The sequence below is a fragment of the Calypte anna genome, chromosome 1 (assembly GCF_003957555.1).
Source record: "Calypte anna isolate BGI_N300 chromosome 1, bCalAnn1_v1.p, whole genome shotgun sequence".
NCBI classification, from domain to species: domain Eukaryota; kingdom Metazoa; phylum Chordata; class Aves; order Apodiformes; family Trochilidae; genus Calypte; species Calypte anna.
Window position 1 is genome coordinate 9,956,771 of NC_044244.1, and position 15,947 is coordinate 9,972,717.

General features: G+C 37.7%; 1 protein-coding gene across 2 annotated transcripts in view; it reads left to right on the forward strand.

Moving 5' to 3' along the window:
* Positions 1-2,246: 2,246 nt before the first annotated feature.
* The window catches only part of CACNA2D1 (calcium voltage-gated channel auxiliary subunit alpha2delta 1), a 372,848-nt gene continuing 359,147 nt past the window's right edge, over positions 2,247-15,947 (forward strand). For both annotated transcript variants that reach the window (XM_030446297.1, XM_030446305.1), the window contains exon 1: positions 2,247-2,854. In XM_030446297.1, the coding sequence (XP_030302157.1) occupies positions 2,760-2,854 (95 nt within the window). In that variant the 5' untranslated portion in view covers positions 2,247-2,759. The remainder of the gene's footprint in view (positions 2,855-15,947) is intronic.

Consider the following 15,947-nt stretch of genomic DNA (forward strand, 5'->3'; position numbering starts at 1 on the left):
TTTATTTATTACTTGATGTAATGATTCTTTGATCTTCCTTTGTCTCCTGTATATTAAACCACTACATCTGAGGAAGAGCAGTCTTGCTTATTCTCACCTACTGAAACCATTTCCAACGTGGGTATCCACAGTGATTTGCACTCCCTTTCCCCTGACCAACATGTGCATCCTTTTCTGTCCGCTCACTTCTGTGAGAGAGCACTTCTTTCCCAGCTTGTTGGCCGCAGCTTGGTGAACATTGTGAGGGCCCCAGGGGGAAGTACAACTGGGAACTGAACACAAACATTTTATTGTTGAGCTGACATGGGCGAATGCTGGATGTTTCAGGCAGGGAAGGAACCAAACAGGGCATTTCCATCCTTTATCCTGAAGAAGTGCTGCCAGAGTGTTAATCCATCATTGTAGTACCCACTGTGAGGCTGTAGTTGTTTTGAGACACAACTAACAGAAGAACACCTAGTTTGTCGAACTCAGTGGACTTCAGGTATGAACTCACGCCAATTTTCAGAGTCCTATCAAAGAACAGAAACAGTCTTTTGGTGGGAGTATTCACATTAATAACTGAATTGATGCTCTCTAGATACTGGCCCCTTAACCTGTGGGGGTCCCCAGGAGTGAGGAGTTGCCTTAAATTACACTCTAAAAAGTAAATCTGATATGACCTTGGGCAACATGAACTACTACACATTTCCAGCCCCTTTCCTCTGTGAATTTCTCCAACCCTTTACTCCACTCCTAAGATCTTATCTTGATAAATCCTCTGTGAAGCAGTACCCCTATGTCACATGCCCATGACTGTGCATTTACCTGCTACACATTGCAGCAAAGGCCATCCCTGCCTTAACACTACTGTAGGAAAGTGGAAGTGCCCAGATGAGCAGGGATAGTTCAGTACTGGAAGTGCTGCCACTTTATGTGGGAAAACTATGGATACCTGTAAGAGCTGGGCTTTATGTACTCTTTGGATTGCCTGAGTCTACAGGCTGCAGTATCATTTTAGAAACTGATATTTCAGACTTGGATCCACACCCTGAATCCTACGTCCCTACAGGTAGGTGGATAGATGAAGACAACTGGGAGTTCTTCCCACCAGCTCCAAAATGCCAGCTCCAATCCAGAAACAATGTCGATAAGTGACTGAATGCTTTACAGATTGCAACTGAAATATCATTCTGGCTTGGAGCCTGGACAACATGATCACTCAGTTCTCCACTTGTGGATCTCAGCTTTGGTCCGTTTCCCACCTTTAAAACAGAGATGAGTACTTTTCTGATTTAAAGAAATTGTTTTGAGTTCAGTTGCTGTGAGGTCACATCCAAGATAACATAACCCTTAAATGCAAAGGGCAAGAAAACAACAGAAAAATTTGATCTGCTATTTAATTTTCACCTGTTGAACTAATTATATATATACATATATATAATTATATTTAATAAAATAAACATACAAAATAAAGAAAAAAATAACAATCTACAGATGGAAAATAGACTCGAAATCTCACTGAACTTTTAATTGTTTGAGTAAATAATCTAAAAATATTTCCCTGGATTACTTTCTCCATTTGTACAGGGAATACATAGTTGCCACAGAGACTGGAATTCGCGAACATGGGTAAAATAAAAGACAGAAGAGGGAATTTGTCGTCTGAATTTTCAAAGGAATCCAAAATTAATATCTAGCTTAGAGATGCGGTTGGGGCGGGAGGTGGAAAACTCCCAGCCGTGTCCCCCAGGGTCCCGCTTCCCAGAACTGCCTCGGGTACCCTCCGGGGACGGGACCCGTCGGGGACGGGACCCTGCGGAGGGCGGGGACGGCCGCACAGCTCCGGTGAGCCGGCTGCGTTCGGCGGGGCAGGTCTCTGCGGCCGCGTAGCGGCTGTGTCAGCGGCACCGAACCGCGCGGGCCCCTCCGAGCTGAGGAAAGCTGCTACAGCCGGCAGCGGCAAGAGCGGATTTTATATATGCAAGTCTAAGTATACAAACGCAGCCCAGGCTGGGTGGCACACGGTCTGTGCGAAGCTACTGCTGCTGCTTAGGAGGGAGGAGAGGGAGGGGAGGAATTAAAATAAAGCACGAAGCGGTTTTAAAAATAGCGTGGGGTAGCGGGGAGGTGCTGCACGCAGCCTCGGAGGGGGCCGGAGGCGGCCCGGCCCAGCCCGGGGAGTTCCTCGGCTGCCTTGTAAGGAGCGCGGCCGCCACAGGGCCCACACCCTCGCCCTCCCCCGCTCCCCGCCCCGGCTGTCCCCGCTGCCGGCAGGGAAGGCAGGAGCTGGGAGCGATCTGCCCGTCTCCCAACTCTCTCCTCTTCTTTCCTCCTTCGGGAACCGCCACCCCGCCTGCCTCTCTCCTCTTTCTGCTCTGCAATCAGGGGAATAAATCAGGAAAGGACACACAGACACACAGAGAGTGAGCGGAGATCTGTTGCAAAAGTATCCCTGATGGCGGCGGATCAGATGAAGCCGGAGCTGCTGCTGGAGTAGCAGAGAGTAGATTATCTCTCTCTGTCTCTTCTTTATTTCTCCTCTTTCCCCTCTCCACCCACAGATCTCCATCGTTTCTCCTCCTCCTTCCCACCCTCGGCCACGCTCCCTCTTCTCCGCACATCTCTGGGCTGCGCCTCCTGCGAGTGGGCGGGTGAGGGGGAGCGGAGGAGGCTTTAAAAAACAACAGCCCCCCCTCACCACCACACATACAATAATTGAATTTATTATTATTGTCTCGCCGACTTGGGGAAGGGGGAATCGATCTTCGATCAGGAAGATGGCTGCTGGCTGGCTGCTAGTCTTTAGCCTGACACTTTTCCAGTCCCTGGTGATGAACCACTCGTCGGAGGGACCTTTCCCTTCTGCCACCACGTAAGTTCCCGTGGGGTCTCGAGGTATGGGGCGGAGGGCACGGCCGGGGCTCACCTCTGGGTCGGGGAGAGCCCGACGCCGGCGAAAATACAAAGGGAAAAAAAGTAAGTGCGTGCGGAAAGTGGCGCTGAATTAAAATTGCAGGATTTCGGCTGTTTTTGCTTGGGAAAGAGTCGCAGTGGCAGAGGGTTCCCCCCCTGGGGAGGTCGCCGGGAGGCGGGGAGAGTGCGCCGGTCACGGCGGGCGGCGGTACTTTTGAGGTAAAGACTTTGCCTCACAGCCCTGCTCCAAAGCAGATCCCAGCTCTAAATATACCCCCGGCAGTTCGGCCGTGCTGAGAGGAAAGTTTCGAGTTACACAGAGCCCGCCCCCTCCTCCCACAAAGGTTATTTCAGCCTGGCTAGAGTTCTAATACTATTTTTAAAATTTATTATTATTTTTATATAGTTTGGTTGGGTTTTTTTTTAATTAAAATTTTCGCAATTTTATTAGAATTAACGCAAAAGGCAGCTTTTCAGCTTTTCTTGCCTTTCTGCGGCAGTCATGTGAAATAGGCAGACGAGCACTGCTTTGAGTTTGGAGCCTGTGCTTTAAGCTCACTCCTACCTGGATGTGTTCCAGCGCTCACCAGGGATATTTTGAACGCCGCGGGGTTTGTTTTCTGCCCGCAGTTGTTGGTGGGGTGGGGGGGGGGGTGCGCATCCGTGTGCCACTCCGCAGGGGGTTCAGCACGCTTAAAGCAGCATAACTAAAGAACTGATTTCTTCAGCGTTGGCCTTGCAAATCGTTGCTTCACAAAAAATACCTTTGCGAGAGCTGGTGGATGCCCTCGGTGCAAACAGCTTTTATGTTTTGTGTGGCCGTAAGATAGAAATCTGTGAAGCGCTGCATGCTTGTTCGCATGAACGTGTTGCCCAGACCAGTGGAAAGATCACATAATGAAAGCGTACAATAAAAGAAAGGCAAAAATAAGGCAATACATATTACTATAGATTAGTTTACACATTGGTAAATAATCCCCACAACAAAACCCTGTGGAGTAGCGAGGATTTTAATATTTCTTTTTCCCCCCCCCCTTTTTTTCTTTTTCTTTTTTCTTCTCTTTTTCTTTTTTTATTTTTTTCGGAAGCACTTACCTTGGTCCCTGAATCTGGGTTAAAGCCACCAGTAGGTAACTTTTAAGTGGATGACTCACTTTAATGCATTTTACATAAGAAAAACAATGCGAATGGTAGTCTTCCCTATTGTTTAACGCTGGGTAGAATTTATTGCCTTCGTTCACCCTGTGCAGGGCGATGAGTTTACAGCAATTACCAGCAATGCCTTTTCACCAATTAGTACTGCTGGTAGGTTGTTATAATTGGATTCAGTTCTGAGTATTGGTTCCATATGAAAGACTCAAAGGGCTGCTGTTACTGGTAAATGAAAGAAAGGAATAAAAAAGATTAGTGTAAAGTAACTACTTAATATCTTCTAAATTGAATAAATACAGCCTTCAATTGAAGGGAAAATTATCTTTGAAAATATTCTCGTGTTGCAGTTTATAAAGATGTGCCATATAGAACCAAGAGCGACAAAATACAAAGCCAGGTCTTTTTAAGTCAGTGCTTTTCTTGTGTTTGAGTTTTTGTATTTACTGTTTCTTATTCAGCTGCGAAGGTTGTGATAGAAAACTAATTACAATTTATCTTCTACACAGATTTTTCTAGTTTTAAAAGGAAAATAAATATAAAATATATTGAAATTAAAAGAATACTCTATGAAAAAAAATTTAATTTCAAATACAAGTCTAGATCACTTTTAGCATAACATGATTACTTCCTTAAACAGTTTTTGTCCCTTGTCCATGTGCGCTAATTCCTCTCAGAATTTACCTTTACTGTTCATCATAACAGAAGGAATAATAACAGGGAAACATTATATAATGTACTTTAATTATAACTATAGCTACGATTAAGTAATTCTCAACATGGTTTTAGTCAATAACATTTCCATGTTCTACACAATCTTACTTACTGTTGGCTTTCTTTTTTCTCATTATTATTCCATTGAATATATAGAAGCAATCTGTAGCACTTGTCCATTCTCCATAGTAATGTTTCCCCTTTGAAATTAAGTCAAAGTTCAAATAAGACTTAGTTTATTTAGAAGGCACAACAACAGGTTGATGCAGGGAGAGCTGCTTTGCAAAAGTAATGATGTAACAGGTGAAAGAGAAACATTTTTTTAATTGTATTTGAGAGACTTGATAGCGGTGTTCTGTTTCGTACTACAGATGACAAATGGGGAAGAACAAAGAGAAGTGATGTAAATCCTCTTAATATAAAATATTTTATATTTTAGTAATAATAAAAATAGGAAAAAAGCCACAAAAGATAATAAAGAAATAAAGGACATTAATAATTGATGAACTGGATGTTTTCTGATGGTTGCGTTTTTATTTACTTGATTTCTCCCCAGTATTTTTAGGCTCTTTTTCTATTAGTTAATAGTTTGATCTGAAGAAGCAGTATTTTCTAGATGTTATATGAAAAATGTCCATATTCAGGGTTGTATAGTTCATTATTTCATCAACAACTTGTTAGTGTACAGTCACTTTTCCTTCAGTCATCTGTTCCTTCCAGATCAGCAAATATTTTAATGTGCTTTTACCAAAACATTCAGAGGTCTTTATAACCAACACAGTAGTATAGAAGTGTGAAACGTTTTTAGCAAAAAATGCTGGAGGTTTAAGAAATGCTTTTTTTTTTTTTTATAGAATCTCAGTAATTTCATTAATTTTACTTCTTTGACAAGCCAAAAGGGCCCTAGTTATCCAGCAGTGTGTAGAGAATTTTAAGTGAAGGATTGTGCTCTATGAAATAGGAGACAATTTTGCATTGAAAATCTCATCAGGTGGTATAATATCATTTGGGGTTTTTTTCTTGTGTTGGAATATTTCACCACATATATTGAAGACTTTTCTTTAATGAACTATTTAAGTAGTTATGTCTTGATCTTTGGCTATAAGGCTGTAGCTACTGGTCAATACATACTAGGTTTCATTGAAATTTATAATTTTCATAGTATCATGTACTAGGGAACTGTTATATGTTGGTACAGGGTATCATGCTCTTACTTTTAACACAGCAACTCCAAAAATTTCACTTATACAGGCAGCACAACAGATATTTTGCATTTACAAGAGAATAAGTTTTTGATATAGTATTTCTGCCACTATAACCACACTACTGATGACAGAGTACACAAAGCACTTCTTTCATTTTAACCATGTATACTTGTCTTCCACATGTCTACACACTTGAGAAAAAAATATTGTTAAATAAATGTAGTTTGTATGTTTCCTGATAAAGGTAGCATAGGAATGAATGTATGTCTGTTATCTGTGCTGCATTAGAACATATAGCCTTGAGCCTAAAAATATTTTATAATTCTTAAGGATACTTTTGATATCTTAACAGTGTTGATATTTTTACAGATAGTGAGTAAACTATGACATAAAGAAGTATCTGCTGCTTTCTGTTGATAAGCCTGTCTGTATTGGTTAAAAAGAAAAAAAAACAAGCCAACAAAACAAAATATTTTAATTTTGACAAACCTACATATGGAGACTTTTAGTATCAATGATACTGTTTCTGTAATCATATCATTCTAGATGATGTCAGGTTTTATTTTATTTTCTCTATTTTTCCTCCCCTGTTCATTTACTCTCATTTGTCTTTTTTCCTTCTCAGTCACTTCTTCTGTATATAGAAATTAAATTACACATTATATTCAAGACAGATGTGATACTTAGATAAATAAGGGTAAAATATCTGAGGATAAAAATAATATAGAGGGGATAAAGTTAACTTACGTACATATATATATGCACATATATATATACATGTATATATGCCAGCAGGAAATTTTTATTACCTTGAATCATCCTTACTCTTGGTGTCATTAGGACAACTTAGGGAAGTCTAGATGAGTCATATGAATTAAAGCTCATACAACTGGGACATTTGTATTTTTGGTGTCAGCTCATGGACCTAACAAGTGTAGGTCTTGCTGAGAATCTAGCTGGGCTTGGTACACAGCATCACTTTCTATACAAAATCAGAGACTGAATGTAGATAGAAGATATTTATACTGTGTTCTTTTCATCTGTTTCTGCTCTCAGACTTAGGGATTTTGACACCTTTCATATACATATGGTCTCAGTTTTAGCATAAAATCTGTGATAGAAGAATGCCAATTTTATTGCTGATGTTAATTAGAAAAGACAGCTGCGTTAATGAATTGCAAAATGTCAGGATCCTTCTCAACTCTATTTTCCAATCTATTTAAAAATCTTCATTATAAGGAAAATATTGTCTGCTGAAGAGTACCTTCATACCCCAGGGCACTGGAAAAAAAGCCAAAAGATGTAATTTCTATAGAATCAGGGAAGTGCAATAACACCTCTTAGTGTTTTCGCAGCAGCACATGTCTGAAAGCTGAGCGTTACGCAAGATGTATAAACCCAATGGTATTTTAAAACTTATCACTCCAATCTACTCTTCTAGCAGAATCATACTTAAGGATAAATGAGAAGCAGCTTGTTGAGTGGTGTTAGTTTCCTTTTGTGTACATGTGGTTGTGATAAATGCAAATTACTTGGTTCTACAAAGCTTTTTTCTGTTTTACATTTCTTATGATGTAAATTGTGAGTGGAAACTTTTTTTTTTCTTATTGTGCTTGTCTCTTAGACATTTATGCTTAGGCCTTAAAATCAACAAATTCTTTAGATTTACATTTTATTATATTTGAAAATTCAGCCAAAAATGGGAAAATAGATACTGATCATAAGAGATAAAATTTCATTGAAATAAGTCAGCATTATAGAGGTTCTTGCCATCTTTCATTTTTCAGTGATGCTATTTTCAGAACTGCATTGCTCATACCCTGCAAAATGATTTTATCCAAGAATTCAGCTGCTAGAAAGAGAGCTGGGGCTTGGCAGTACGTTAGTCTGAAACGTATTCATTGTTATATAGAAGGCATGTTGTACAGATCTTAAAATATTAATCTATCAGAGCATTTTAAAATGACAATGGTCAAATCATTATTACTTTAATCTTTTGTAACAAGGAAGAAAAATAGACTGTATTTGCCCACTGATACCTGTGATCTGACATACTTATGCCTTTATTCTTTCCTTTTACAGGAATTCTTTACCCAAGGTAGTATTAACTTCTAGATCCATGATTGACTTAAACCTCTGCAAGACAGGAGTTGAAGTTTAGAAGCACTTTAGTAGTTTAAGAGTAAAACGACTCTGCTCTGTACTAAACGTAGTAGAAACAGATTTGGGCCCCAGACTGTTTTGTACGTCTTTGCAGCAACAGAGAATCTTTTTGATCCCTGTGTGCTTGGGATTTATGTCATGCTCAGAGTGCTTATAAAGACCTTAGTGACAAAAGCTGATCTTAAGGACTACAGAAAATTCTGTTTTCTGGTGCCTTGTTAAAATATCGGCTTTAACAGAAGAGAAGATTTACCAGAACATAACACTGGAATAAAATTGTGGTCCATACATACAATTTGCTAAAGCCAGATGCCATCCTGTATTTATGCCTTTTATGAATGCTGACTCAGACTTCTTGAAATAAGGAATGACAGCTCAGTGGCATCAGTGTCCAGGTAAAAGATATCTAGCATCTTGAAAAGACATAGAACTTAAATGCAAAATAATAACTGCATTTTTGTCTTCACCCCTGGGCATTGCCTGTGTATTGTCTTAGATCATTCTTATCCCGTTTCTGAATCAGCTTTTTTGTTCCATCTACAGATGCTGCAAGACAGGTATCAATGAATATTTAAATGTTTGCCTTTGAGTTTACAGCTCAGATTTATTTCTCTTGTTGCATCTGTTGAATATCCTGATCCAACTCAACTTTTCTCAAATATATATTAGATCTGTAGGATCAGATCAATAGCTGGATTTTGCATAAATTGTGCCATTTCTTACTATAGCAAATTGGTCATTGCTATTACAGTGCTGTGATTCTCCTTTTCCTCTTGATTTCCAATAGCAAAAGAGAACTAGAATCAATGCTGTTTGCAGAATATTATTTTTATGTCCAGCAGTACCATGTAACGCACATACTATTGGTGCAGGAGAGGTTCATGTTTCAGGTGCAAATACGTAACACTGGTATTGAAATCCCTCTCAGCTAAATTTATACTACAGTTATGTTCATGGGTTGGATATTCTCAACTGAGGGCCAAACTATGGTGCTAAAATTAAAAATCCTGTTTATATTCCGAGGAAAAAAAAATCATTTTTAAGAGTAAAGGCTTTCAGAATATGCCACAGTACCTTTCAATAGCTAAAAATTAATGACATATGCCTGCAGCTAGTCAGCTCAAGAGGGATTTGTTTTTTCCTTTCCCAGTGCTTTCCAAACTATTTTTGACCTCTTCTGCTTCTAAGCAAACTCAGTGTTTCACACCTTCTCTCCTCCCAGATTTTAAAAGTTTTCAGGGTGAAATGTATATACTCCTTCTTTGAGAAGCACACTCTACAAGAATATGGCTCACTGTTTGGGAATATTACACTAATGATGTTAAGGAAAGGACCTCGGTCTTTTGCTTATGTCCCTCCTTATAACGCCTTTCTCTGTGTGCTGAAAGCAACCTGATGACAAAGAGCTGAATTTCTTTGTGTATTTCTTGCTATTTATTTACAAAGATTCTAACAAGTTTATGAGAAAGATTGACATTATTTTGCATCAACAAATCAGCAAGCTTTTGCAGTTAATTACAGTAATTCAAAATCAGACTTTAAGTCAGAGGCAGGCCTGAAATACCCATAGAATATGAATGTGAAGTTAAAATATTGCTGACTATCATAAAAAAATGCTTTATTGGATTTTTAACCCTCTTGAAATTGCATTCTCGCTTCCTCTCATTTGACAGTTGCTCAGAAGAACTATAGTCTTTGTAACATTTTCTGCATGGTGATATAAGCATCTTTTAATTTTGAAAGTTCCTGTTTCTCCAGAGCCATGAAAGGTGATCAAGGAATGTAGAAAGAAATTTTGTTTTAAGAATGTGTCCTAAGTGTCACGTCGCCTAAGAACAACTTTTTGCATGTCAGTCATTATCTTTAAAATGGAGGTATATGTTGGATCCATGGTTCTGTTCTCAGCACTCGCACATGTAGAGCTTCAACTGAACTGTATGAGCAAAACACTAAATTTTACTCAGTATAATAAATTCTGATTCACTTTTGACCTGATTTGTGAAGTAAGTAAGAACTGGAAGCAGTTGCTGATTCCACAGTCTAGTTTTTATAACAATCAGATGATAAATTAAGTTTTATTAAAAGGAGAAGAGCTCAACGTTCATTTAAACAACGTTCTAATTCAAGTGATCCAGTTTCTTCCATGAAGATCCCAAGTAGGCTGGTTTGAAAGCTTAAAATGTACTCCAGCAATATAATCTCTCCCTCCCCTATCTTTAGTGGGATTTTTATTTTTCTATGTATGGACTAAGTCTTATTTCAAGTGGGCATAAAAAATAAAGTTATGTAAGTTCTCTGGGTATGGGTGTCAGGACTAAGGCCTAATCAAGGCATGCCATTTTTCTCCTTTGTCACTTTTAATATCATGCTACATTTTTCTTTCTCCACCAAGGTAGTCTTACACAAACCAATGATAGGGAATTTTTTCTAATTCTTTTAATGAGTAGAAATTTGCCACACCTTGCTTGTACTGACTTGATTAGGAATTCAGATCTTTTCCATAGGAGGAAACTGAGTCACAGGAGCTGTTCCATCTAAGAATATGAAGTGAAAAATTTTGTACTCTGAGCTGGAAAAGTCATGTTTATTGATACTGCAGGAATGTGAGTAATTAAAGACAGATGGCTAGAAGTAAGAATTGCAATCTTGGGGTTTTTACTATTTCTTTTCCCACTCTTACAAGTCAGCAAGTTACTCTGGTACAAGTAGATCCAGTATCCCATTTGACTATTTAAAATGCTGAGGGGTAAGTTCAAGAGTCCATTAAAAGGCATGTTTTGATTTATGATATTCCTATGTGGACTATTGAGAAACATTGTTTAATTTGTAAATGGCTGAACAAATCTTCCCAGTAACTGTTTTCCCCCAATTTGGATTTGAATAGTGTATTTGACAGAGAATTTGTGGGTCCTTAATACATCCCTATACTTGGAGACAATGCTCTTGGGTTGTGCTCTGCCCTATGAGTTACGTTGATACTCATGTTTTGTGAGATTAATCCAGAAATGTGGTTGTTCCAAATGCAGATGTTAATGTGGATGTTGCTTCTTTTGCAGTATGGCAAAATGGCTGGTTTCTTATAGTAGATTGAATTAGAATAAAATATTATTCGTTGTATACTATTCTCTAGTAAGTATTTGGAATACTTCTTTCAGAGATTATTGAATGTCCATATTTTCTATTAGGCTCATATATAATTTTATTCTTTTTAGATAAGTATGTAACAAGTCCATTGGTTTGGTTTTTTTTTCAAATACAAGTTAAAAAAGTGAACAGACATACATGTAGGAAAGTGAGTCAAAAGAAGATGGAAAGTGAATAGACTGAATAATGAGGTTTTTTTAACCACCATCTTCTGTGGAGAGTTATACTTCGTTAGGTTATGCATAGTGGTGTGTTTGTTTCCTAACACAGCAAGTATTTCTTGATCTGAGACTTCTCTCATAAATTGATTCAGTGCCAGCAATTTTGGAAAAAGAGAGAAAAAAATAGAAGAGATAACAGGCCTTTTAATTTACTTTTATTTAATAAATATATTTAGGTGTTTTTTTGTTTGTTTGGGGGTTTTTATGATATACACCCTGAATTGCATGTATTTTGGCTAAGCTCTTTTTCAATATGTCTCCTGCATTCTCTGTTTATTATGCCTCTCTCTATCTGCTTGACATTATTTCTTAAGTTTTGTACCTAACTTCTCTCAGTAAAGCAGGGAATGGCAGTATCTTACTATTTAGCCAGCCAAGTGTTTTTGTCAAGATTAATTTGTTTGCTAATGCCTCTAAATCCCTCTGTACCTGAAACGTGTTGTTAAACTGTTAAGCCTTGTTTATTATGATGTACGTTTGCTGAATTTCCACCTTACCTCAGAAACTTGCATGACCTGCATGGATAACACCTCTGGTTCACTTGGTTCTCAAAGTTTGTTTTTAAAATAGAATCTTTGTAGAAAATGTACCGTAATATCTGCTTCTTTCATAGAATGGTATGGGTTGGAAGGTACCTCTAAAGATCATCTAGTTCCAAGCCCTCTGCATGGTCAGGAAAAATTCCCACTAGACCAAGTTGCTGCCATTTTGATAAATTGAGACCTGGAGAGTTAGACGAAGTTGATCCTCATGATCTGTACTTTCAGGATGAACACAGATTGTAAAACATAAGTTTAACAGCATTTTTAGAAACTAACAGGAGTCAGCAAAAATCTGCAGACAGTATGGTGAAAAGAAGCCAGCATATCTGACTCATGCCAATGCTGCATGCTAGTTGCATGGCTTTACCACATTGCAAATCCTTGTTCTCACTGCTGACATCAGTTGGCACTGTAGATGTCCAGTTTATCCAAAATTTGTACTCTGAATATTACGTACTTTCTAATTAAAACAACCAATAGGTTGGGACACTACTAGCCGAGGGCTTGTGACACTTGAGTTTATCAACCTGATCTGCTACCCACTTTTTTTGCAGCTCTGGTTTTACTGCTGGTTTTAATCCTTTTGTTCCCATTTCTGAAATGGAAATGATACCCCATTGTCACCCTACTTGAATAAATTTGTTGCATATTGCAATATAAATGTGTTGTGTATTGCAAGTTGCCATGTTCCTGTAAGAATGGTCGTAATTGCACATAATCAGTGCTATTTAGGTAGTCTGGCTTCAGCTAACTTACATTCATAGACTGGTAACATGCCTAAGATGATTAATAACCATCATTAATTACTTGATAATTACCAAGGCTGTTTTAAAGTAGAGTAATGGTTTCATTGCAATTATTTTTTCTTGCAAGGAACAGTAAGAACAGAAGTATAGTCCTTAGCAATTAATTTTTTTGTTACTTACCATGCCACTTTTCTTGCTTTAGCATCTTCATGGATTAGATTTTTATCTGTTTAGAAGATATTTGAGATTATGCAGGATGATAAATAAACTGAGAGAGGATCACTAATATGTGCAGGAACATGTCTTAAGGAGATTTCACTATCCTGTACAACTGGGGAAAAGCTTTGTGGTAGCTGAAAGCAGAATCTGGTCCTTATAGTCATTTTTAACTGATTAGAAATACACGACGGATTAATTGGTTTGTTGCATAACTAAAAGTATGTCTCAGGATATACTTAAATGCCTTTGGAAATTATTATGTACCCATTTTCAGCCTTCTTTGCACAAGTGTAATTTCATCAAAATGAGTATCAGTCCTGAGTCATTTCAATCCTTAGTGCAAAGATGAATCTCCATTAAATAATTTCTGATTAAACACATGCAGGTTTCATCACAACAGAATGAGTCATCACTGTCAAGGCCTGATTGTAAAAATTGTAGAAAATAAAATGTAATACACACTCGTATTAGGCTATACAGAGGGGAATAGTAATATATCACAAAGAAACCATGCGTGATATCAGATGTGGTCATTTGTCTTCCTTTTAAATGATAAGCTCTGACACCACTTCATTGTCCGTGCCCCACTGAGCAAGTGTCTATGTAAAAAAGGACTTCTTAATGTGCCGGAAGGCATTGAAAAATGTTCTCCCAGATTAGGAACAAACACAGTTTATTTAAGTAGGGAATAGTAAGGAAAAAATAGTTCCCTTTTCAAAATACTGCAGCGTCTAGTAGTGTGTGGGATAACCACAAGTGGAGTGGCTTTCACAAATTTACTTCTTTAATTTTTTTTTTTTTTTCCTAAGCAATTAGTTCTAGAGCTCAGCTCAGCAATTCGGCATACTATAAATCATGGAAGTTATTTATTTTAACCTCTCAGTAGGCATAACCAAATAATTAATTCACCTTGAAATTCTATCCAAATGGAGAGCTAGTTTTCTATTAGAAGCACTTGGTCAGTATCACTGCCATGTAATTCCTAGAAAACGTACACCTTATTAATCTGCAAAAGTTAGATTAAAAGCACCAGTCACTTCCTTGCATAGGTGGTGTGAGATACAGTTAACAAATGACTGTAAAGTGTATTATAGTAGATGTAAAAAAAATTGCCAACAGATTTTTAGGGTGCTAGCAACTTTTCTTTGCATAACTCCTTTTATTCAAAGAATAAAAGACCTTTATGGCCTAAAAATTAGCTTTACACAAAAATGCTCCATTGTTCTTTTAGATATCCATGCTTCTATAAATACTTCATGTGTTCAGTAGTGATGTTTTCAGATTGGAAAGCAGAGGTTAAACATTGGTGTTTAAATTTTTTGTTGTACATAGCTCATTACTTGGGGCTCTATTTTCTTTTTAGTGAATAGCATTCTAGACTAAAATTGTCCCATTAGTCTTTATAGAAAAAAGTGCTGATCAGTCTCTTAAAAAAATCTAAGTTAAAAGTTATCTGACTGTAAAACTGAACACTTGAAAGCTAGGAAATGCAAGATTTGATTCTCAGGTTGTTCTTCCTTACAAATCTTCATTGTGATCCTGTCTGCAGTTACAAAATCAACCATTATTTTTTCTTCCAGAAAATAATTTCCTTGAAAATATGAAAAAGGTATACAAGGGTGGAATTATGCTTACATATGCTTAAATGCAAATGAATTCTTAATTTGCTTATTCTATTTCACAGCTTTTATTAATTTTACTTACGAGTTTCTTTCTGTAGGTAATTATTTGAAATGCAACTGCAATGTAAGACCAACGTGAAAAGTGGTTTTTGTAGATACCTTTTGTAAAGCTGAAAAGGACATACTATGTCTGGCAATAAAAATCTAATAACTTCCACTTTATGGAGGGTTAGCAGAAGCATCTGTCTCTGAGAAATGGAAGTAATGTATTAGCCAAAATTTATTATTTGAACCCAAAAGCTGTGGTAAAGGTACTCTACACAGAGATGTTTTTGAGGTGTCTGAATTTTTTATTTTGCCAGGACATTACTTCATTGCAGAAAGATATCTTGCTGGCTGATCCTGTGTTTTTTATGCTGTGTGACCTGAGTAATGGGTGAAGACCATCACCAGGCAGGAATTGTTTCCTAGCTGGGATTTTCCCTGAAAACTTACAAACAGCAAATGTCAGCAGTGTGCCACTGAAATGCTGATTCTTCTAGTTACTTATGTGAGTAGGAAACTCATAGTTCTTTCATGTCTCGCCCTATATTTAATCTAGTGGCAATTTTGGTAGCAACCATATCCAAATTTAAGAGATTTCCACAACACCTGAATTTTAGATTTCTTGTTTACGAGGTCCAAACTTCATATACTGACTTTTAAAGGCATGTATTTGGGTAGAACTTAGTCTAGGCTTTCTTAATGGCCAGGTAGACAACCTGCAAACTGGGGATCATCTTCAAAATGATTCACTCAAAGACTGCTTTAAGTAACATAATTCTTCATTTTCTACAATGAAACAAAGCAATACAATACATTTTTCTTCTTTTTTAAAAAAATTGTAGTATTGTAGGTGTGTTTTAATCCAGAGTCCTTTAACAAATAAATGACTGTATGCGGTGCACACATGTCATGGTTTAACTCTGGGTCAGCAATTAAGTGAATGACAGATGCTCTCTGTTAACCTCTCTGCCTTGCCCTACAGAGAGCACATTTTGCAGAACAAAGCAATGGCCTTGATGCTGCAGACCATTCTCTGACAGTAACTATAAACATTGAGAGTTATCAGTCCTAGAAGCAGACACTGACTGAAACACGTGCTGTTAATTTCACTAAGTGCAGTAATTTAGAAGAGACTTAGCTAAGAAGTAAAATTGCTAGAATCTTGCTCAAACCTGGGCAACAGTTTTGTTGCTGTGGAATGGAGTTTCTAATGCAATGATACCTTAGATACATTCCAGTTCATGGTTTGTTGAGATGTTATTTGACATCCACACAAACCTTC